This window comes from Ambystoma mexicanum, chromosome 2q (assembly GCF_040938575.1).
Source record: "Ambystoma mexicanum isolate Mex_15411 chromosome 2q, UKY_AmexF1_1, whole genome shotgun sequence".
In the NCBI taxonomy this organism is placed as follows: domain Eukaryota; kingdom Metazoa; phylum Chordata; class Amphibia; order Caudata; family Ambystomatidae; genus Ambystoma; species Ambystoma mexicanum.
In genome coordinates, this window is record NC_090924.1 from 1,486,088,070 (window position 1) to 1,486,113,112 (window position 25,043).

The 25,043-nt window shown below is 47.2% G+C and overlaps 1 protein-coding gene across 3 annotated transcripts in view; it reads right to left on the reverse strand.

Annotated features, from left to right (window-relative positions):
• Positions 1-25,043, reverse strand: part of LOC138570308 (cytosolic phospholipase A2 gamma-like) — a 642,279-nt gene that overhangs the window by 282,868 nt on the left and 334,368 nt on the right. For all 3 annotated transcript variants that reach the window (XM_069649085.1, XM_069649084.1, XM_069649086.1), the window contains exon 6: positions 24,340-24,538. In XM_069649085.1, coding sequence (XP_069505186.1) covers positions 24,340-24,538 — 199 coding nt within the window. The remainder of the gene's footprint in view (positions 1-24,339; positions 24,539-25,043) is intronic.

Here is a 25,043-nt window from a genome sequence, read left to right on the forward strand (position 1 = left end):
CCACTGGGATCCAATGGAGAGATTTCAGGGCTGGAGAGATGTGATCCCAGGGCTTGAGGCCAAGGACAAGTCTCGCAGTCCTGTTCTGGATTAGTTGCAGAGGGCGGAGCGTAGAGGCAGGCAGGTTTAGAAAGAGGCTGTTACAATAGTCCAACCTAGAGAGAACCAGAGGTTGGGAGACAGTGAGCTGCTGTGGGAAGGAGAGGAAAGGCAGAGTACCTCTGAGGGGGTGAAGTAGGAAGTTTGACTTTTAGAGACATCAGAGATGTGGGCGGAGAAGGGAAGTGTGGAGTCAAAGATGACCCTGAGGTACTTAGCTTCGCAGGTGGGGGTAGGAGAAGAGCCAAGGGAGGCTGGCCAGAGAGTGAGGGGAAAAGATGGCGAAGGTGTGCCGATGAGGAAGTCTTGCTGGCATTCAGATAAAGATCATTGGCGGCCCACCAATCTTGAATGGCAGTTAGGCAGTCAGAGATTAGAGAGGGTGAGGAGGTGGCAGAGGGCAGCCTGAAAATTATTTGAGTGTCGACCTGGGAGGGTCGATCAGATAGGAAAGAGGGCAGCCAGGCCACAGCCTGCTCAGGGATACCCAGGTTATCATGGAGATAGTTGAGCAGGATGGTATGGTTGACCATGTTAAAGGCAGAAGAGAGAGAGTAGGATGAGGACCGAGGGAATGTTAGAGTCAAAGTTTGAGAGCAGATCTTAACAGATTTTCAGCAGAGCAGTTTCTGTGCTTCTGGCCGCTCTGAAGCCAGACTGGTGGCCATGGAGACAACCAACAGAATTGAAATGACGGTTAAGCTGAGAGATGGCCAGCTTTTCCAGGAGTTTACCCAGAAAGGGAGTAATGGAAATTGGGCGATAGTTAGCTGGACAGGAAGGATCAGCTGTGGGTTTCTTGAGAAGAGGATGCACAAAGAAGTGCTTCAGAGGGGAGGGGAAGGATCCAGAAGCAAAGGAGTGGTTGCAAAAATCAGCAAGGGCCGGAGCGAGGGTGTCAATGTGGTCCTTGATGGTTTTAGAGGAACAGGGATGAACCTGTTTTGACAAGGCTTTCATAGGTCGGACTTATCTACTGACCTCATCGGGGGAGAAAAGAGGAAAGGGTGAGAAGGGGGGTGGAGGGGTGGCTGAGGGAGGGTCAGCAAGCACAGATGGAGTGGGGAGAGAAGGGGAAGGGGAGGAGAGGGTGTACAGGATGTCCTGGGTTTTTGAGATAAATTGAGAGGCAAGGGCATTGCAAAGAGCCTGGGAGGCAACAGAAGGGGTAGAGACTGCAGCAGGGTTGGGCAGCTCCTTGTAGACTTTATGGGGTTCGGCCGAGTTGTTAGATGCCGCCGAGACACGAGCTTGAATGTGGACTCTCTTCTTGGTGAGGACAGAAAGTCGGTATTGTCTTTGGAGCAGGCGACAGGCCAATTTGTCAGAGGATTAACAAAAAGCTCTCCATTTCCTCTCAGCCACCCTACACTTACGTTTAAGTGTAGCTAGGTCTGAGTCATACCAGAAATTGAAGTTGGCTTTGGACTTCAAGTGGATCATCATGACAGGGGCAAGAACATCAAGAGTATCAGAAATAGAAGAGTAGAGAAGGGACAGGGAAGTGTCTGGATGTGAATCAGCCAGAGGAGGAGGAGGAGGAGGAGGAGTTGGGGGGGAAGGTGGCAGTGAAAGTCTCAACTGACCCATTCTTCATGGGCCGGATGTCAGATAAGGTAGGTGGCAGTGTAGGGGTAGGCTTGGCGTGGGGGGCAGAGAGTGAGAGATGAGAGGAGATGAGAGGAGGCGGTGCTCACTCCAGGAGAGGGGAGTGGTCAGAGGTATCGAGAGGAGAGGACAGAGGAGATCAAGACAGCAAGTGTGTGACCTGCAGAATGCGTCGAGCCAGAGGGGAGGAACGAGAGAGGGAATTGCAGAGGTCGCGAAAGAGCAAAGATGAAGGACAGGGAGAATCGAGATGGATATTGAGGTCAACAAGGAAGAGGAGTTGAGTGGTTGAGGCCTGGAGGAGGGGAAGAGGTCAGCCCACTCAGAGATAAAGGAGGTGATTTGACAAGGGGGCTGATAGAGAGTAGCAACAGTAAGAGTGGCTAGGAGAGATTGAGAGCCTGCAAACAAGGCATTCGAAAGAGGAGTAGATCTGAGTGGGAATGATAGTGGCAGGAATCCACTCAGGAAAGATCAGGGCCACACCCCAACCAGACCAGGAGGATCTGGGTGCAAAGAGGATCTTATAGCCATCAGGGAGGAGAGTGTCAAAGCTCGTGACAGAGCTGGCCATGAACCATGTCTCAGTAAGACCGAGGACATCGAGGTCCAGTTCCTCGAGAAGGCGGCAGATGTCAGAGGAGTGTTTGTCAGCAGACAGAGTGGCAAGATGCAGAAGGTTAGGTACGCCCTGCGGAGGAGTGAAGGTAGCGTGTAGTGGGGCAGAGGAGGAGGGAGGAGTGGGCAAGGTAGCCAAGGAATGAGAGGAAGGGACAGCTGGAGATGAAAGGAAGTTGATGAGGTGAGGGAAATGCCTATCGAAGAGGAGGAGATTGGCCTGAGGACCTTGGACCATGACATTTAGGATGACTCTGGAGGGGTGGAAAGAAACCATGAGGACTTCTCAGCGAGTGGCACCATTAATCGGAGAGTAGGAGACAGGACAGAGCAGAGATCACATGGGGGGTCCATAGTTCCGGCAAAGGAACAACAAAGAGGATGTCGGTGAGGGTCTGTCTGGAAGAGGCGCTGGTATAGGTATCAGCGATAGGGAGACAAGGTTTGGAGGCCAAGATATCCTTTTTAAACTTCTTCTTTCCAGACTTAGTGAGAAGGATAGTTGATAGAGAAGCAGTTGGAATAGATGGGAGAAACAAAAAGCGCCATGAGTGGGAAGAGATGGAGGCAGAGGGAGGAGTAAGCAAGTACAGCGGTATGGAACCGTCACTGGGCTAGCAGGTTACAATCAATGGGCAAAGTGAAATGCAAAATACACCCAAGTTTGACTTTCGAGTTAAATGCAAAATACACCCAAGTTTGACTTTCAAGTTAAATGCAAGGCCCTGTTAAGGAAATTAAGTGGGAGTAAGAGGGTAAAGGTGAGTACAGAAACAACTTAATTGAGTACATAACAGGGTGAAGCTGAGAGAATAGGCAGAGATGAGGGTACAGTGCCATCAGGAGGAGGTAACTAACACATTCAGAGTGAGGTAGCAGTCATGGTAGTCCAGTAGTCCAGGGATAGCAACCTCAAGGAGGATTGGGCTGTGGTAGAGGTCTCATGTAGCGGCTTGTCAGCGGACAGGGAAGCTGACAGGGGTCTTAGAAGTGTGCCTTTGTAGATGGAAGCTGGTACCCACCTCCCGGTAGCTCCGAATGGACAATGAAGGCTCCGGCAACCAATGGGGGTGGGCATCAGGCCAGGCAGGAGGCCATCAGGACAAAGAAGATAGTGAGGTCATCTTGTAGGGGCCTGGAAATCATTGTGCCCCAATGTAATGCAGCAGGTAAAAGGGACAACCTGTCAAGATTCGTTGAGACTTGAAGCTTGCAAGGAGTATGAACACCTCCGTCCATAAGCAACGAACAGCAAGATACAATATATACTTGCTGTTCGAGGATTAGGGCCACAGGTGGTAGGAACGGGAACACCAGGACTTCCAAATGGCTGCTGGAAGAGAATGCAGGTTATGATAAGTACAGTGTATTCCTAATGTGAAATACAGGCCTTGGTGTAATAAAGAAAGGAATCACCTACCAGGATCTTGGATACAGTAAGCCTGAATGAGTATGGGGGTCTGGTGTGAAGTCAGGAGTAAAACCCATTCCCTCAGGAGGGTCCCAAGTAACTTGCAGGCGGATGTCAAAGGGCCAGTAGGAGGACCCAGCTAGAGGCACCTGGACTTGAAACAGGAAGGCGGATATTTGATGTGCTTGAATCTAAGGGTTGGAGAGTTCAGGAAACACTAGCGCCAAAACCAAGAAGGTAAATTCAGAGCAGTCTGTGAAACAAATCCGAGGTCAGCAGGAGAAAAGCAGAATCCAATGCGTTGCTGGTAAGGTAGAAGCAAGAACAGTCCATGAAACAGAGTCCGAGGTTGAAAGATGCAAAACAGGATCCAAGAAAGTCATGACGCCAAACGCTGTAAACAGCTGCGAAGCTCTGAATCCGCAACGCTCAACTGAATTAAGCATCCTGCTACGGCGTTCAGACACATGACGTTGCATGCGTGCGTCACGCCGTGTTACTTGATTGGCTGTAAGCATCGTACCACGTTCTGTATCGGGTGTCACATGACCCGGAAACAAGCACGGCCTTTAGTCACAGTGGTGAAGAACAGCGAGCAAACTGTGACGCCCGTTGACAGGTGACATTGGCTGCTCCGCTCGTGTCCTCCGGCAGAATTTTCTTGCTGAGATGGTATGGCCACCATGTCCGACCTTACGCCAAGGCAAGCGTAACTTGATATACAGCAAATGCCGTTTTTATAAGTTAACGGGATTTTTACTACTGAGGACAGACCATTGGTGTAATCTTGGAGCAGTGACCAAACGTGATGGGGCTGGCGTAACAGGAGTGTTAGTAGCGTCCATGGGCCTTGCGTCTCTTGTGTGTGTGGATCTTGTTGGGGCGGTTGTCGGGCCTGATGGTGCATTCATGACAGAACACCCCCCCCCCCAGGGCCCACGACCTTGTGGGCTAGAAGGATTGGCACAATGAAAACGAGCCACAAGATGGGGGGCATGGACATCGGCAGCAAGTTCCCATGACCTCTCCTCAGGACCATAGCCTAACCAGTCGACTAAGTAGTATAAGCGGTCCGAGTGAATCGAGAACCCAGGATGGCGCTAACCTCATATTCAGAGGAGCCGTTGCGTACCACCGTAGAGGGTGACTACACCAACCGAGTCGGGCAGGACAGGGCTTAAGTAATGAGGCATGGAAAACTGGGTGTATGTGCCAAGCCGAAGGGAGGGCCAATCGGAAGCCACCGTATTAACCACTCTGGTGATCTTAAATGGACCAACAAAATGAGGTAGCAATTTACGAGAGCCCGGCAATCGTAAATGGTGAGTGGACAACCAGACTCGGTCCCCCTGTCACATATGGCGGGGCAGGAGAACGCTTCTTGTCAGCGGCGATCTGCATGGTTTTCTGTGCCTCCTGGAGATGTGTTAGTGTTTGGCTATAGATGATGTTCATATCTCTAACACAAGCGGATGCGGTGGGGATGTGGGACGTGGAAAGGTCAGGAACAGGCAAGGTACGTGGGTTCTGCCCATACAATGCAAAAAAGGGTGAACAACCAATAGAAGAATTAGGTGCGTTATTATACGCAAATTCTGGCAGATGCAACAACTGATACCAGGATTTCTGGTTTTGGAGGGACAGGCATTGCAGGTATTGCAGGTATTATACCTGATTCACCCGCTCCATTTGCCCATCTGTTTCTGGGTGATAGGAGGAGGAATACCTGGCATCTATGCTCATCAACTTGGTGAGTGCTTTCCAGAATTTAGATGTAAACTGAGACCCCCTGTCAGTTATGAGTATCGTAGGTAATCCAAAAAAACAAAAAATCTCCTGAAAGAACAAGCCAGCTAGCTTTGGTGCCGTGGGTATGCCGGAACAAGGGATAAACCGGGCTATTTTTGAAAATGAGTCGACCAACACCCAGATAGTGTCGAAACCCTTTAACCGAGGTAAATCTGTAACAAAATCCATAGTTAGGGTATGCCACGGTCGAGGTGGTATGGGTAGCGGGTGGAGTAGTCCGAGTGGACGCCCTTTTCGGTTTTTACACTGCGCACATACTGAACAGGTGTTAACATAAGTGTTGACATCTGCCCGCATCGTGGGCCACCAACACCACCGCTGCAGTAGACCATATGTGCGTTTTTGTCCAGGATGACCGTTGATGGGAGTATCGTGAGACCACACCAGGGCCTGACTCTGTGTATCTGGCGTGGGAAGGAACAGTTTGTTCTGGGAATATGGTAGTCCTTCCCGTAGCACCAAGTCCCATTCTGAGTCCGACTCGGGATGTAAGACACCCATTGCCGAAGGGTACTGAGTAGGTCAGCGGGAGGTGTACATAGAGATATTACATGTTTCTTGTCTAGAAGTGTTTCAGGATAGAGGGGAAGAGCAACCCCACCAGGGAACGGGAGAGAGCATCAGCTTTTTCATGGGACCTACCGGGTCTGTATTGCACTGTAAAATCATAGGCCGAGAAAAACAAATGCCATCTTACTTGTCTACTGTTGGCACATTTCAGGGACGCCAAATCCTGGAGATTACGGTGGTCGGTGTAAACAATGGTTGGGTGAATGGCCCCTAGAAGATGGTGACGCGAAACCTGAAATGCCTCCTTTATAGCCAGCAGTTCTTTTTCTGTAACAGTGTAGTGTGTTTCAGTTATTGTGAATTTACGTGGGTGAAACGGGATATAAACGACCAGTGTTTGGGTATGACTGGGACAAGACGGCACCCATGACGTAGGAAGAGGCGTCAGCCTCCACCACAAACTGCAGATCTGGGTTCGGGTGCTGAAAAACAGGAGCAGTTGTGAAAGCAGACTTCAGATTCTCGAAGGCTTCTTGTTGGATAGATGTCCATTGGTAAGGGACCCAAGGACTAGGAGAGCTGTGAGGGGAGCTGCGAGAGAGGAGAATCCATAGATGAATCACTGATAAAAATTGCCAAACCCAAGAAATTACTGGAGGGCCTGGACTGTAGTGGGGACTGGCCAATGTAACAAAGCTCAGACTTTGGAAGCGTTCATAGACAAGCTTGCGGGAGATATGTGTAAGCCTAGGAAATCCACCTCGTTCACGTGGAACAGACACTTTTCGAGTTTGGCATAGAGTGCATGAGTACGCATCCTGGACAATACCTCACGTACATGGACTATGTGTTCATAGAGAAAGGGCGAGAAAATCAATATGTCGTCTAGGTATACAATGACGTAAGCGTCTAGTATATCATGAAACACATTGTTCATAAAATGTTGAAACATGGCGGGAGCATTGCAGAGACCAAAGAGCATGACTAGGTATTCGAATAAACCGTACGGTGTACAAAATGCAGTTTCCCACTCATCTCCCTTGCATACCCAAACTAAATTGTAGGCCCCCCTGAGGTTCAATTTAGTGAAGACCGTAGCGTGGGTTAATCAATCTAATAAGGGTCCGATGAGGGGAATTGGATAACGGTTCTTAATGGTTCACATTTAGCCGTCTGTAGTCAATACAAGGACGTAGGCCCCCCTCCCGTTTTGGGACAAAAAAGATGGGACTGGCTGCTGGAGATGTGGAAGGTCGTATATGGCCCTGTTTTAGTGCCGTCTGTATATAGTCTCTCAGGGTCCGATCTTCCGTAGTACACAGGGAATAGATCTGTCTGATGGGTATACTGGTATTTGGCTCTAAGTCGACTGGGCCATCATAGAGCCTATGTGGTGGAAGGGTCTCAGCACATCATTTGTTGAATACTTGTTGGAAATCTAGATATTCTGACGGTATACCTGATGCTATTGCACCCACCACGTGCGAGGGCGGATCCAGGTCCATAGGAAGAGATCGTTCAATGGGAGTTGAGCAATTGTCCCTAGCATGCGTGCCGGTGTTTCAGGAAGGATATGGTTTGCTAGACAATTGGTTTGGCAAAATGACAATTCAAAAAACAAGTGTCCGGAACCCCAATCAACTACAGGATTATTGTGACGTAGCCATGGAATCACCAGAATCATGCCATACTGTGGTGTGGCTGTTAGGTCAAAGGTGATCTGTTCTGCATGGGTGTCTTGTATAGTTAGTTGCAGTGGGGCAGTTTGTTGCTTAATGGGACCGGAACTGAGTGCTGAACCGTCTACGGCTTGCACTGGTTCCGGTCTTTTTTAATTCAGTAACGGTAAATTCAGTGTGGCAGCTAGTTCAATGTCGATGTAGTTGCCAGTAGCTCCTGAATCTATGACCAGATGGACCAAGTGTATCTTGTTGGGGGTAAAAGACAAGGAGGCTTGCACTGTGATGGGGCTTGTTCCCCCAAAAGCTGATGTATTCATGGAGGGGGTATGATCTAGGCTCGTCTGTGCCCCCGGGTCTAAGGACGAGCCTTGTGAAAACCTGTGGTTTTTGGTCGGCGTGGACATTCCTGGACATAATGACCAGTAAGCCCACAATAAAAGCAGGCATTTCTGACCTTCTGCATTCCCTCTCAGTATTTGAATGGGACTGCGAACACCCCCTATTTGCATAGGCTCACCCTGTGAATTCCGAGTTGGAGGGGCCGGAAAGTGGTAAATCCGGATTCAGCTTTGCGCTCCGCCCGACGGGCGTCTACTAGCTTGTGGTATTGTACAGGCAGTGAAGGTACCACTGCTAGTGCTATCTTCATGGCATCATTTAGACCCATGTACAACACCACAGCCTTTTTACTTTCGGGCCACGCTGTTTCGACGGCCTGTTGGTTATACCAGTTAATGTATTCAATAAGGGGGATTTTCCCTTGTGAGAGACTAAGTAGTTCCAAGTCTCGTGACTGAGCCTTGTGTCTAATGTCAAATACTTTGGTCATTTCTGCTATCAAAAGATCAAAGTCATATAATGCACGACTGTTACTCTCAAGTAATGGGTTGGCCGAAGTGGCGGCTATGCCTGCTCGATGAGACAATGTAAAAGCTGCTTTGGTTGTTGCATCTGGAAAAGCCTGTGGTTTGCACAAGAAGTGGAGCTTACATTGATTTAGGAAGGTTCGGAACTTCCGGGGGTCTCCCTGAAACCTTTCGGGGGCAGTCAGAGGGAATGGTGTAGGCATTACTACTTATGTAGGCACAGGAGGGGCGGCGCCGTGATATCTCCAAACTCGGAGTCTGCAGGTAAAGCGTGGCGTTCGCTCTGAATGGTATCCAGCCGTTGGTGGATGGCTGCTGTAGCAGTTGCCATATCAGAGCATAAGGCCGTAATGGCCTGGGCCAGTGCAGCCATTGGGTCCCCGGCAGAGGGATCCATACCCCAAACAAGTGTTAAGGCTTCTCAGTCAGTCAAGATTCGTTGAGACTTGAAGCTTGCAAGGAGTATGAACACCTCCGTCCCTAAGCAACGAAAAGCAAGATACAATATATACTTGCTGTTCGAGGATTAGGGCCACAGGTGGTAGGAACAGGAACACCAGGACCTCCAAATGGCTGCTGGAAGAGAATGCAGGTTATGATAAGTACAATGTATTCCTAATGTGAAATACAGGCCTTGGTGTAATAAAGTAAGGAATCGCCTACCAGGATCTTGGATACAGTAAGCCTGAATGAGTATGGGGGTCTGGTGTGAAGTCAGGAGTAAAAGCCGTTCCCTCAGGAGGGTCCCAAGTAACTGGCAGGCGGATGTCAAAGGGCCAGTGGGAGGACCCAGCTGGAGGCACCTGGACTTGAAACAGGAAGGCGGATACTTGATGTGCTTGAATCCAAGGGTTGTAGAGTTCAGGAAACACTAGCGCCAAAACCAAAAAGGGAAAACCAGAGTGGTCCGTAAAACAATTCGAGGTCAGCGTCTAAAACCAAGAAGGTAAATCCAGAGCAGTCCGTGAAACAAATCTGAGGTCAGCAGGAGAAAAACAGAATCCAATGCATTGCCAGTAAGGTAGAAGCATGAACAGTCCATGAAACAGAGTCCGAGGTTGAAAGATGCAAAACAGGAGACGAGAAAGTCAAGACGCCAAACGCTGTAAACATATGAGAAGCACTGAATCCGGAACGCTCAGCTGATTTAAGCATCCCGCTAAGGCGTCCGGACACGTGACATTACATGCGTGCGTCACGTTTTGAGAGCTGTGTTACTTGATTGGCTGTAAGCATCGTACCAAGTTATGTATCAGGTGTCATATGACCCGGAAACAAACACGGTCTCTAGTCACGGCGGTGAAGAACAGCGAGCGAACTGTGACGCCCGTTGACAGGTGACATTGGCTGGGCCGTTCGTGTCCTCTGGCAGTATTTTCTTGGTGAGATGGTATGGCCACCATGTCCGACCATACGCCAAGGCAAGCGCCACTTATTATACAGCAAATGCCGTTTGTGTAAGTTAACAGTATTATTTCTCCGGAGGACAGACCATTGGTGTAATCTTGGAGCAGTGACCAAACGTGATGGGGGTGGCGTAACAGGAGGGTTAGTAGTGTGTATGGGCCTTGTGTCTCTTGTGTGTGTGGATCTTGTTGGGGCGGTTAACAGGCTGCAAGTATGGAGAAAGCAGCTATGTGTAGACCACCGCCATCCAAACAAAAAAGAAAATACATTTTGCGTTTTTCTTTTAATAAAAAAAATCATGCTTCATGCGCAAAATGCACACCACAATTCAGTGCTTACCCTGAAGTACACATCTGGTCTCCGGAGGGTGGAGAAATAAGCAGAAGGGGCCAGCCAGGCCAGTGCAGGCAATGATCAGCTCTGGGAGGCTCTGAGAGAGTGGAAGAAGAGGCCTCCTCATAGGACCTGTAGATGTAAGCCGGTTCCTGCCTCCCGGTTGCTCTGATTGGGCAATGAAGGCCCAGGCAATCAATGGCGGTGGGAGTCAGGCCAGGCAGGAGGTCATCAGAACAAAGAAGATAGTGAGGCCATCTTGGAGGGGCCTGGAAAGCAGTGTGCTCCAATGTAATGCAGTAGGCAAAAGGGTCCAAACCCACAAGCTGGGTGCTGCAGAAAGCAGCTATGTGCAGATTACCGCCATCCAAACAAAAAAGAAAATACATTTTGCAGGGTTTTTATTCAGTAGTCATGAGAAATAGGAGGGAAACGGAGTGAAGAGAAGATCTCTGCCATGCATTCCTCCTCCATCTCATGAATGCATTTCTTTGGAAGCAGAGATACGACAGATGCATTCGCATGAAATGGGCAGCTGTTTTCCCCCTGGTCATGGCCAGGTGGTTTCCATAGGAGTCTATTAGTAACCACTGCCTGCAAAGTGTATTTACAAGCAGTGTTTACATTTCCATGAGACCGAGTGGAAAATGAAATTGTAAAAGTGAACGAGGAAACAGGGTCCCCATCTCTGGAGGGTTTCTTTCTCGACTAGAGCACTCACAAGTCTGTGTGGGACGTTCATGGTTCTTCTCCTCTCCATTAGTCACTTTCCAGCTTGACTGAAGCTGTACTGCAGGCTGAACATGCCCCACTTGATGGCTAAGAATTCCAGTTCTACTATGAGATTGTTTTCACTGGAGAATAGATTCCTCCTGATATACATAATCAATTCTTCCTCGTCCTCCTGTACTTGTGACGTACCACCCAAGGTCAATAGTAAAGGCAGCTTGTGTAACACTGTCCCAATGGACAATAGCAGGATGGCTCTCCCTTAACCGGTCGGTCAAGGGTCCCTTCTTGGAGAGGTTTGGTATGAATCCTCTGTAGTAATCAATTATTCCCATGAATGGTTTTGTGCCCTTCTTTGTGATTGGTGGGGAGGAGTTTGGACTAATTGGACCTTGACCTTGTCAGGTAATACTTGTCCTTAAACACCTTGGAAGTCTAGATATTTTGCATTGGACCAGGTAAGGTAGCACTTTGCCCGGTTGGCAGTAAGATGGGCCTTCCAAATTCACAGACAGCTGTCAAATTCTTTATATGTTCGCTCCAGGTGAAACTGTGGATGAAAATATCTACGTAGGGCCCCGGCAAAAGAACGTCTTGGAGCAAGGGCTCTGGTTTTTGGAATGTTGCTGAGCTTCCATAGATACCAAAGGCCAGGACAGTGAATTGAAACAGCACCTCAGGGCTGGGGAAGGGATCTTAAATGTTGTCTCTTTGTTTAAGTGTATTTGCCAGTTACTCTGTCAACTCATCTATCCGTGGCATGGCATACGCATCGAACCTGGAAATGTTATTTCGCTGGCTGAAGTGGACACCTCAATTGCTATGGGTTACCAGGTTTTGGGACGAGGGCGACCACTCGCTGTAGGATTTCTCAATGAGCTCACAGGTCAAGCATCTTCTTCAATTCCTCACTGATTATTTTCTTCAAGGCCTCAGGTAGTCTATAGGGCTTGAGCCATAAAACTTTCTGGGGGTGTTTGGATTTTGTGGACTAACCCCTTCACTGGTCAAGGTTTAGGGGAGAATACATAGCATTTCTGTCGATCAGCTGGGCCAATTCTTTATGTTCGGTTGTGTATAGTTTCACTGGCATGGCTAAACACCGGACCGCGATGTGACTGAGTGTCTCTCTTGTGAATCAGGCATATGCCACGAGCAGCTGTGGGTTGCTGTTTTCTTTTCAGCTGTTTAGCTGGGATGGGGTTCGCCAATGTGCTTGCAGAATCGTACAGTTCAATGGCGAGACCACTTCAGTAATCACATAGCGCCAATGCCACCTTGCTAAGAGCTTGTTCTCAGTGGTTTGGAGCAGGACGGTTACTTTATTCCCCACTTGAAAGCTATGCAGTTTGGGTTCCTTGTTGTGTGCTTTTTCCTGGGGTCTCTGGGCCTCCTGCACATCGGTGGTAACCAGTCGGCACACCTTCTCCATGTGGTCGCAAGTATCCCTCATCATCAGATGTCGCTAGTCTGGCGTCACTCTGGTCCTTCCCAATACTCATGCATGGTGTCCAGTATATCACGACGGTCCGTGCCATAGTCCAACTTAAATGGCGAGAAGCCCGTGGAAGTGACTGACAAACTGCTGTTTCCAAACTGCACACAGAGCCCATGGAATAAGGTCATCCAGTTTCTTCCATTCCTGGGGACCAACTTTCTAAGGATGCATTTTAGAGTTTCATTAAAATGCTCCACTATGTTATAATTCTAGGTGTGATAGAAGGCAGTTGGAAGGTCTTGGTTTTCATCAGTGCCTTTATCTCGGCCATCACTTTTGACATCAAACTACTTCCCTGATCCATGATGATCTATGCTGGAAGTCCATTAAAGTAAATACATGTGTGGGAACCGGTAGGGTACCTTTTATGGTATTTTGGTGCAAAGGAAATACTTCAGATTATCGGATTGCATAGTTGACGATCACCAGGATCTATAGATTACCTGATTTAGCAGGTTCGAAGGGGTGACTATGGCCATAACGATCCCATAGAATTGCTAAGGGCAGCAAGGGAGCTCACGGCCGGCACGTCACCCAGAGAGGTCCTCTGGCAGATCGGACAGCAGATACACAATGATCTTGGCATAGACCCAAGGCCAGTAGAGCTGAATGAACAGGGTCTTCTGACTTTTCTCCAGTCCGAGATGTCCCGCAATCATAAAGTGAAATAAAGTGTCCTGCTAAAGGTGTGGAAAACAGTGTTCCCCAGAATTGCTTGCTCTGAAGACAGTTACTGCAGGACAAGTTCCCCTAGCTGGAGCGTGACCAAAAGGTGTGAACATGAGGTATACAAGGAAGGAGGCTGAAATGCCAACTTCAAAGAGCAACCAATTTCAAACAGACTGATAAAAAAACTCTGGTTACAGGCGAGCCTAGTGAGACCATATGGTCTGGAGGCAGGAGTATTGCCATTTGTCCCACATGAAGATTTACTATCATCATCGTTTACACTTTTTTCCCCAGCAGAACGCAGATTTTCATCATTTATGTACCATGTTGTAGGTCATTTCCAGGCGATTTTGGAGATAGACAATTTTTTCACCAACTAGCTAGTAACTGCAATGGCCAGTTAAACTAGGTTCTCTGGCTGATCTGAAAATGTTCCAAATGTGAGATTGGTGAACGGATGGAGGATACAATTAGTAATATGGGTAATAAATTACATATTCATAACTGTTATGCTTTTTACCTACAGAGCAGATTATTGACTTTGCTCACCTTCAAAGCAACCATTATAGAGGCAAAAAAAGAGTCCCTTAATAATTGCATCCTGCAAGCTGACTCCAATTCTAAGGAACTCTAAGATCCTAAAAGAGCTCGAAACTCCCGTTACCCCTCCCGACACTTGCATTAAAGATAGAAAATGGTGTGCCAACATTCAGGCAACGTTACTGAATAAAATCACCATGCTTCAATCTAAAAATCATAGCTAAACAAGACAGTCTGAAACTGGACTATCGCCCTCCTACACCAGCTGGGGCTCTCTCCCCTGACTTGCCCAATCTCAAACGGTTTGCCTTCTCACCGCTCAATGCTGAGGAGGTGGAAAACATTATCCAGAGGATCAAACCCTCCAACTGCCAGGGTGATCCCTGCCCTGCCCGAATTATTAAGGAATCTGCCCACGATTTGGCCCCATTTATCACATCCTTCATTAATGCCTCCTTTAAAACAGGAATTGTCCCTGACAACCTTAAGGACGCCTGGGTGATCCCCCTGCTTAAAAAACCCTCCCTTGACCCTAGAATACCTACCAATTACCGACCTATTACCACTGTCCCGTTCCTGCTAAAAATCCTAGACCGCGCAGCATACCTGCAAATCCAAGAGTACTTGGAAGCCAATAATCTTCTAGGTCTCAGACAATCTGGCTTCCGCCCCAGACACGGAACAGAGACAGCTCTGCTAGATTTAAAAACTCAAATCAAAGTTTTAAAGGACAATGGCAAACTTGCCCAGTTACTTCTACTTGACCTCTCTGCGGCATTCAATTTGGTCAACCACCAGACCTTATGCAAGCACCTTCACTCTGCTGCCCATTTCTCTCCGTCAGCTACGGCCTGGATCAAATCATTCTTGAGTAATAGATCTATGCGGGTCTTTTCTCAATCTGCAGCTGCAGATCCTTCCCCTATACACTGCGGCGTCCCTCAGGGCTCTTGCATGTCGCCAAAACTCTATAATGATGTTCTTGACTATCTGGGTGTCTCTTATACGAATTACGCTGACGACACCCAGATACTCATTCCCATCACTGGTGACTACTTGGCTGACACCAAGGCCCTGAATGACGTCTACCTGGTCATCCAAGCCTGGATGGCACAACACCAGTTATGCCTCAACACTGAGCTCCTCATCTTGGGCACTATACAACGCCTTAGTAAACTTGAGCCGGCCTACCAATCGTTTATCATCGATGGCAACACCATCCAAGTTTCGAAAGACACTAAAACCTTAGGCGTCTACCTTGACGCCACCTTATCCCTATCCCGACAAACAAATGCAGTCAGATCTGCCTCAGCATACACCTGCAAACTCATTGCAGCCTGCAGGCCTTTTCTGACCACCCACAACACGGTCACACTGGCCAGAACCCTCATTATTGGCAAAATAGAATACGGTAGCGCCCTCTAACTAGGAACCAGCCAAGAGAATCTGAACAAATTGCAAATCTCCCAGAACAACGCCATTAGAGCGGCCCTAAACATCCTGCGTAACCATCACATCTCGGAATCTAGATCCAACCTACACTGGCTACCGGTCAAACAGAGAATTGCACTGAAAGCCTTAGGCCTTACCCACAAATGCCTAGCCAACCAAGCCCCCCCCGTATCTCTGCAGCCGGCTATCCCGCCACGCGCCTACCCGCCCTCAAAGACCCGCCAAGACCCACTGTTTAACCATCCCTAGGTTCAAACTACAAAAAGCGGGTGGATCAATGCTTCCACATCCCAGCTTCCAAGCTTTGGAATGCCCTCTCCTTCACCATCAGATCAGAAGAATGCTTTAGTACCTTCAAGTCCAAAACGAAATCCTGGCTCTTCAATCAGCCTTGAAACTCGGATTTCTTTTGTACCTGGGAGCCCTGCCCCAGTAAAACGCCTGCTCTAATCTCTACTCTGTAAACGATGTATATTGCTGTATGTTCTGAATTACTTTGCACTGTATCTAAAATTTGAATATATGTATGCTCCTTATGTAACCATGTCCAAAGTTGCGCCCTGATGCCTCCGGGCCCGACGGTGCACGTTACAAATAAAAAACAAAACAAAATTAACTGAAAAGTAATACATATATTACACAGCCATGTTAGTGGCTGAGTAGTTATGGTTAAGTTGCTAATCCCATAGGAAGAGCACTTTTTGGGTGGCTTATAACTTTGCTCCCTCTGAAAGTATATGGCCCGCTCTGAATTTTTTTGCCGAGTTTGGTAAGATTTGGTCCAGGGAGGGCAAAGTTATAGGGGGGGTCCCAAAATTTATTTTTTTCCCCATAGACATAATGGGAAAAAACTTTGCTCACGCCTACAGCCCAAACCGCTGGACGGATTTTCACCAAATGTATTGGTGTAAATCCGTCCAGTAGTTTCTTTGTAAACGACAAAAATGTAAGTCAAAAGAATGTGTGATATCTATGTCTGCTCCGTGGACTCACTTCCCTGTTCGGTCTGCAGACTGGCCTCTGATTGGCCAAAATATTCGCTGACTTTTGAGTGGTCCACAGATATCGAGAAGCGGCCGCTGATTGGCTGGTGGGAAAACGTGAAAGGCGTCGGTTTTCCTGAAACGCCTGCCATCTTGGATTTGCAGACTTTTTGGGGGTCTGCGGACAGCGCGGTGAAACATTTTTTTAAAAAGCAGCATTTCACTTAGAAGGGCGGTCCCAAAATATTGTAAAGGCATATAAATGTGGTGTTGGACCTAGATATACATGGTTTACTAAACTTTGGTGGGATTTTCTCAAGAGGGGGCGAAATTAGAGAGGGGTCTCAACATTTTTAGATGGTTTATAACTTTTTTACAATTTGATGAATATGGATAAAAGTTTTGAGAAAGATTATAGAGCCAACCTTCAATGTTTGTGTAAAGACTGAATGGATTTTGTGAAGTGGGGGCTAAGTTATAAGACTATTGTTTGTACATATATTTTGACACTTTTTAAAAAATAAAACGTGGGCGGGTTTTGAGCAAACTCATGAGGAGCATTGGCAAGGACATTAAAGCATGGTTTTGCAAATGTGCCTGTGTTTTATTTTTTGACAAGTGTAATAATATAGGTACAAAAAATAGTCATATACCTTTGGTGACTGAGGTATAGCCTGTGGCCGTGGGCAGTTGCCAGATTGTCTGGGTCATGGCCTAAGGTCATGACGTGGCCAATCTGGCTACTGGCCATGCCCTCTAGGGAGGAAAAATGGTGTTAAAGTGGCTATGTCTACCTAGGAACGGCTATGTGGTAAAGTTATTCGAAGGTAGGATAGGGAAAAAAGTGCTTGTGGTAATATGTTTATCGGGTTTTGCAGGCTGCCATGGCAAGGGAAGAGGGGCTGTGTACGGATCCCCGCCTTCTCTTTCCATGTTGGCTGTCTTGGAAAAGGATTTTCCTTCCTAATCGGAAGAAAAATCTATGTTTTAGCACCCTGGGTTCCCGCTTTGGGAACCAGGGGTGCTAATGGCCTTTATCCCCCATTTCAGGGGCTGCAATGGACGATAATGGTCCGTAGCCCTCCTTATTTATTTATTTATTTATGTATTTATTTATAACACATCAATGCCTGCAGACATAAGGCTGTGTGGTTACAGTATTTGTTAAAGAACATGAGGTGGAGGAAGACAGCTTACTACTTGCTGAGAAAGGAACAACCTTTCTGAGAACATTGCAGTCATTGGATTTGGTGTGGAGGTGGTCCCGTAGGAGTACTGTCCAGGTAGTCTGCAACTGAGTACAACATTTCAGTGATGTCATCTTTGATGTCCTGGGTGTTAGTCTTAGCAGTGCATGGTGGTGGCACGAGTTATGGGTGCTTAGTTTACCATAACTGGTGAATTTCAGGGGTTTTTCGATTTTACTTGTAACCATAACGTCCTTTTAACAACATTTGTTACAGAATTGCATAGGTTTTTATTAGTGCAACTTAACCATAACATCCCTTTAACAAAGTTTTTTCAGTGAAATAAAAAAATAAAAATATATATATATATATATATATATAGCAGTTGCTAGTACAATTATGACATTTTTCCCACAATTACATTTTTGTAAAACAATTTACATGGGAACAACTGGGCTTGTAAATTAAGCTGCCATATGGGTTCTCCAGATCCCTAACCCAATCCTGACTGGGAGGCTGGGTTAGGGAGGAGAGAGAAGGGTAACTGTCCAATCCTATTTTGTGTGACCTTTTGCAGAGTACTCACCCAAGATTGTACAATTGGTGGTGTTATCGCTGCTATATAAGGCGGACTGCACTAGGAAGAAGTGACAGGGCTGCTGAAATTTACCATCAAAAGAGTGCAGTTGCAACTTACATCTAACAGCTGCAAGAGACACCAGAGGAGATTGCTGAGCGTGCATCGGGGTGGAGCTGTATATTGCGATGAAGGTGTAAAAGCTGACTGGGTCCAATGGTGGAGAGTGGGAGGCCATCCTTGAAAGCCCTACCCTATCTCTCCAGAGGGTCCTGACACACAGCTGTATATCCTGAACTTTAAACAAAGGCTTTCTAGGGGGGCAGACCCTTAGTATTTTTAACTAAAAAGATTATTTTATTCATTTCCCATTTGGTGGAACACTACGGGATGATTTTTTTTTTTATTCGAAATTAAGAAAGCTCACTTCCCAGTGTGCGGTGAAAACTATAGCCTATAATTTAATTGGGTAATCTTTTTTGTCCTGTTGACCCTGACTTTTTTAAAGAAGAGGGTTGGCTTAAATTTGTTTTTAAAATTAGTCCAATCATTTTGTCTAACCTTCTCTTAACAAAGGCCTTTTGGGGGGTGGGGGGGTCTGAAATCCAAAGTTCCCCAAATCATGCCAATTTTTCTGTCCGACTTGCCCTCCAACCTCTACTCAAACATCCCCTGTGTCCTCATATTACTTGATCTCTCTTCTGCCTTTATTTATTTATTTATGTATTTATTTATTTGCATTTTTAAAGCGCTCACACATCCAGGGGGCATTGAGGCGCTGTTACAGGAATAAGTCTCTTAGTTGTGTATTCATAACGCGCTTGATACCCAGAGGTTTCTGAGCACAGACCCAGGGTTTGAACCTGTGTTGCTTTGTGTCGTCTTGTTCCCAAGGCGAGCACTCTGCCGCTGAGCTATCCTCCCGGGAACCCAGGTTTGACACAGTCAACCATGCCATCCTGCTCAAGTGTCTCCATGAAAACCTAGGTATCACCGATAAGGCCATGGCTTGGCTGACCTCCTTCCTCTCTGATCAACCCTCCAAGGTCCAATTTTGGTCCTTCCTCTCCTCTATCTCCATCTCTACCTGTGGTGTTCCCCAGGGGTCTAACCTCTCTACCTGGCTGTTCAACCAATACCTGGCACTTCTTGCCCACCGCATTGCCGCTCTCCGCCTCAACTTTCAGTGCTATGCGGGTGACACCTAGCTCATTTTCAAGCTCCCTTCCACCACTTCTCCTTCTCTCATCTTGGATTGTCTGTCCGCCATCCAGGAGTGGTGTGCTGCCAATGATCTCTGCCTTAATGCCAGTAAGACTTAGATTCTCCTCATCGGCATGCCTTCTCCCTCCTTTCCTGTTACTCTGGCTGGCCTCCCTTTTCCCTCTTCCAGGCCCCACCTATGTGGCATAAAACCTCTGGGTCATATTTGACTCCTCACTTTCCTTCTCTCCTCACATCTCTGATGTCTCTAAGAAGTCACACTTTCAGCTGCACCACCTCAGAGGAATTCTCTCTTTCCTCACTTTCCCCCAGAATCTCCCTGTCTCCAGAGCTCTGTTTCTCTCTAGGCTGGACTACTGAAACAGCCTCTTTCTCAATCTGCCTGCCTCCACCCTCTGCAACTCATCCTAAACAGGACTGCGAGACTGGTCCTTGGCCTCAAGCCCAGGGATCGTATATCTCCAGGACTGAAATCTCTGCACTGGCTCCCAGTGGCGGTGAGGATTAAGTTCAAAACCCTCTGCATTGTCCAAAAGTCCTTCTGGGAACTGGGGACACAATAACGTCAACTCTCACTTCCTAAATATCTTCCCTCTCAAGCTCTTTGCTCATCCGCCTCCAACTCCCTCTGGGTCAGTCACTTATCCAAGCAGCAAATTGGTGGTAGATCTCTTTCTTTGGCTGGGGCCTCCCTCTGGAACAGCCTCCCGGCCCCTCGGAAACTTGAGGAGAACCACCTCCGGTTCCGGAAGCACCTCAAGACCTTCCTCTTTGCTTCTGCTTTCCCTCCTCCTCTCCCCTGCTGATCGCCTGACTGAATCTGAACCTGAACTGGTTACCTGGCTACCCTCTGATCCCGGGCCCAGATCCCCTCCCCACCAGTTGCACATCTGCACTGCACCCCTGGCAGCCCTTGCATTCGGGGACTGTTCTGTATCCCTACAGCCCTGACTAGCACTTGACACCTGATGGCTGCACTTACCCTTGCACTTGCCGCCTGCTGGTCGCACTTTTATTTATTTATTGTCTTTATTTATTACTGTTAGCCTATGTACTGCACCATCCCCTCCCCTTTCCTGCAGCAGGTTTCCCCTTCCCCACTCCCCTGCACTTGTGCCATCTCAATGTCACCTGGCCTAGTAGGATTGCTGTCTCCGTCTTCCCTCTGTTCCCCCTCCCTTGCCTCATCGAGCCTTGAAACACTGGTTTATAGGCGCGCTATAAATGCCATATCATAACTTGAGTGGGGAAGGATGGAACACCCATGTTGATGGTGGCCCCTCAATAAACTGTTACAAATTGGCTGGATCATGGCAGGGATTTAGCTGCCTATTCCTTACCCATGACAAGTACATTGTGACAGTCTTTATTTTGATGCAATTGCATTAAGGTGGCGCGAAAGTCATCTTTGTTTTTGTTAACGTGCTACGAGGACTTGATCCCCGAGTTCCAGGGAGGTGTATAGGTGAAAAATTGAGATTGTGTAAGCATAGATTTGTGTGAGGAAATCAAGCAGGAACAGGGTGATTGTTGCCCCTACATGAAGAAAGTTTTACTAAGGAGCAAAAAGTAATTGTGAGAATGACTACTGTACAAATTGGGGAAGCCAGTGAGCATCTCCTAACTAAATTATTTTTTAAATGAGAATGGGTCGAGGCTGGAAACTGGCAAACCAGAATTGTGCGGCAGGTTACCTCAGTAAGTAATGATATTTGGCTTGAAGGTGGAATATTGCACATAGCACTATAGATATTTTACACGACCCAGAATGCTCGTGAAGATCAGATACAAAAGGCTCAGCTAACTGCTCAGTTATATATTAATTTGCTTTTAGTGGAAGAGCGTTGACAATATAGCGATGCTAGTAGGATGAATCAGCCCAGAGAACTTGCCACAGGCCCAGGTTTTTGTTCAACAACTCAAAAATTAGCTGAAAACACAACAGCAAGCCACTGCAGAGAGAGAGAGATAGAGTTCGAGGCACTGCATAATGCATGCACTGTGGGTGCACATACCGTAAGCTGCTTTCAAGGCCAATTGAATGACCAAATTAGTCATAGTAGAGGGTTGTTAGGTGACATTGTGGCCCTCAAGGGTCAAATCAAGACCTTAGAAAGGGAAAATAGTCAGTTTAAATGGACTCACAAAAGGAGTTTGATGAAATACACCAAGGTATAGGTACTCTGAAACAACAGAGGATACAGCTGATTCAGGAATAATACCTCAGGATAACTGCGTCCTATTACAGAGTACAAATCAGTTGGAAATGGAGGTAGAAAAGGAACAGTCAGGTTCTCAGGCACTGACCAGAATTAGAGAAGAAAGGAATGAGCTAGAAAGACGTGTGAGACTTATAGAAGCTGAACTATCAGAGGCAGTGAATTATAGGGATGAGAACGATTAGTCTCCTGACGGAAAAGGGTCTTGAAATGCACACAGCATACAGGGCTCACAGAGGGAGAAAGAATCACTTCAGCAGGAGGTGCAGCAAACAAATGATTGATTGGCAGCTCAAAGCAGGGTGCTTGACACTAATCAGGCCTTTGTGTCAGAATTAAAAAGTCACCTCTCTGAATATCAACAGGAAATAACGATAGAGAGAAGCAGGTGCGAGAGTCTCACCAACGAAATTGAAAATCAAACAGGCCCTGAGCCACCCTGACCTAGAAGGCCAGTTCTTGTCCGATAAGGATAAACATTCATCTCTATCACACAGAAGGGAAGGTGGCCGGACCAGTGTGTCCTGGGAAGTAAGGAATAATACTGTAAGTACTTCAGACCATGAAAACTCTTATGAGGAGAAAGTCAGGGAGTTAGATTGGTTGAAGACACAACTGCAAAGAGACCACCATGCTCACTTCGCTGAAGGAGAAAATCCAGACCCTCAGTCTAGGAAGGGCATTCTTAAAACCTCTGTATATTCTGGGGAAGATGGGAGACTTTCCAGAAACCCTGGTAGGAGGGATTTGGAAACTGGGTTCTATCCTGGGCCTAAAAGGAAATTGGAGGGAGACGGACCCAGAGAGTTCACTTTGGTCCAGGCGAGAGGAGTCCAGACCCTGTGGTCCTGGGAGATATTCCCAGTCTCATATAGATGGGGAGTGCCTAGAAGACAGGGAAGGGAGTGCCAGTAGCAGCTCTGCGTCAGAAGGTGAATGGACTCTGGTGCAGAAGAAGAAAAATACTGGGAAAAAAAGAAAGGGTTTTGTCAAAGAACAAATAACAGATCAAGGCCATAAAGAGCTTCCTGACCCCATACGACAAGAATGCCAACTATTCGGCATGGGAGCACCTGGAACTTTATGAGCTGATGATGGCATCATTCCAGATCAGGAATTAAATGAATTGTATAGCATTTGAAAAATTGACTCTCATCTCAGTACTCCAGTTTCTTGAGGGACTGGAGGACCAGGATCATTATAAATTGTCCACCTAAAAGGTGGGCATTTTGAAAAGAATGTCCACACATAGGAACCGACAAGAGGCCTGCAGGGCTGCATATAACTTGCAGATGGGGAGGGGGGATCAGGCACATAAGGACTTTGTGGAGGAGCGAAGCACGCATTTGCTCAGACTTTCTAGCAGGTGAAAACAAATAGTAGGGAGTTCATCTAGAGTCAGTTAGTGCGTGATTTTCACGAGCATAGGAGTAAAACAGTGAAACGTCACCCGCTGCTGTTGCATGATTGGCAAAGTGAGATGGCAAACCGTCCATCTAGTTGAATTGTCAGAACCCAGAAGACTTCCCTTTGATCTTGAATACTTGGACTGCATGTCATACAGAGCGTTCTCTGCTCCGAGTCACTCGTTTGGGAAGGATCTGGAAGCAAGGCACTTGGGAGATCTTAGTGCTGTGTGTAATGTGAGAAGCATGTTACATGCTTAGTGCATGGTCTGTTGCAGGTGCCTTCAGCTCCAGGCAGAGGAATGGCGGGAACTGCAGATTCTAGCAGCGTGGAAAATATAGGGCACCCAGTACTAGTATGCAAGCAATAGGAAGGGGGAAGAGTGACCATTTACCAAAACTAAGAACCAGGACAATTTTGCCATGTCAATACAATAGACCTAGAAGGACATCAAAGGTGGATTCCTGATATATACAAGAATGGCAAGAATGGCTGAGCCCACAGCATGAGTGGTGTAGGTTTATAGTAAATGCCAAGTCAGGTCTTGAGATGTCTTCAGACGCTCGAGTGGTTGGTGCACCTGAGAAGGACTAGACTGGCTGAGCCCACAGCATGAGTGATGTAGGTTTATAGTAAATGCCAAGTCAGGTCTTGAGATGTCTTCTGACGCTCGAGTGGTTGGTGCACCTGAAGGACTAGACTGGCTGAGCCCACAGCATGAGTGATGTAGGTTTATAGTAAATGCCAAGTCAGGTCTTGAGATGTCTTCTGACGCTCAAGTGGTTGGTGCACCTGAGAAGGACTAGACTGGCTGAGCCCACAGCATGAGTGATGTAGGTTTATAGCAAATGCCAAGTCAGGTCTTGAGATGTCTTCTGACGCTTGAGTGGTTGGTGCATCTTAGAAGGACTAGAATGGCTGAGCCCACAGCATGAGGGGTGTAGGTTTATAGTAAATGTCAAGTCAGGATGTCATCTGACACTCGAGTGGTTGGTACATCTGGGAATGAAAGGAACACATGTTTGCACTGTTGATTTTTATGCCCTAGAATTATATCAGAAGACTTTCATGACAGTTCAATCATCAGCAGAAAGAGTGAAATACAAGTTCGCCTTGAAGAGATATGGGCCTAGTTGCATGAATGGATTGAGACCAATGAGGAGAGGGGGGAACTTTGTGAAGCCAGTAGAGAAATGTCCACATGTTCTTGTGTAAGAAATCTACCATCCTGCTTTAGTCACCAGTAATTGCATCTGCTTGTCTGTGCGACCTGGGTAAGAGGGCATACCCTGCACCCTGATGGAGACCCTCTCATCCCCTAACCCAGGATCTGTGTTTTGCTTTAGCATTGTGTAGCTCAATCATTCAGTGTCATGTAGTGATGGTCTCAGGGATGGACACCACACATGTTTCCAGCAAATACTTGGCACGTTCTGAATGTAGACAAGTGATGGAAGAATTCCAACCAAGACTAACAACATGAAATCCTTAATGGTCCACGGATTACTCACGTTTCTTATCATGTGGTTGCCAACCAAGTAGCTCCAGAGGACAGTCAGAGAATACCCGCCCTCTTCAGTGGCAGCCCTGATTTTATGCCAGACACTTGGATTGGGATGGATCGGACTGTTGAGAGACTCGTTAAGCCTGTTCTCACACTCCTTTATATTTCTGGACCAGTTTGTGTCTTCATATAGTGATGACATGCACCTGTGTAAAAGGAAACAACAGTAATTCAGGGCCTGGGAAATTACATGGGGCAACAAAGATTAGAAGAAGGTGATTAACGATTATTAGATAACCTCAAGCATAAAAAACAATCAAGAATGTAACAATAAAATCACCCTTAATAGACAAACATTTGCATATCAATGGGGGCCAATCTCGGATTAAGAAAGGGTGCATCAGTGACTTACAAAGCACAAATAATCTGAATCTTTGTATACGGTCAGGTGGCATTTTCCCAACTGCAACCTCCCAGGAGCCCACCGGGATTAACCCAAATGAGGTTTGCAGTTTACTGTTTAATGTTAGTATTTGTTTCAGCTCTGACAGCAGGGAGCTGTGGCACACTAATGTGAACAAGTACTGCGTCAGGGGCTTGGCACGCAATAGATGCAGGCTATACAGAGAGCAGGACGGTATTTGGGGTCTAGGTGGTAGGAGAGCAGGACGGTGTTAAGGGTCTAGGTGGTAGGAGAGCAGGACGGTGTGT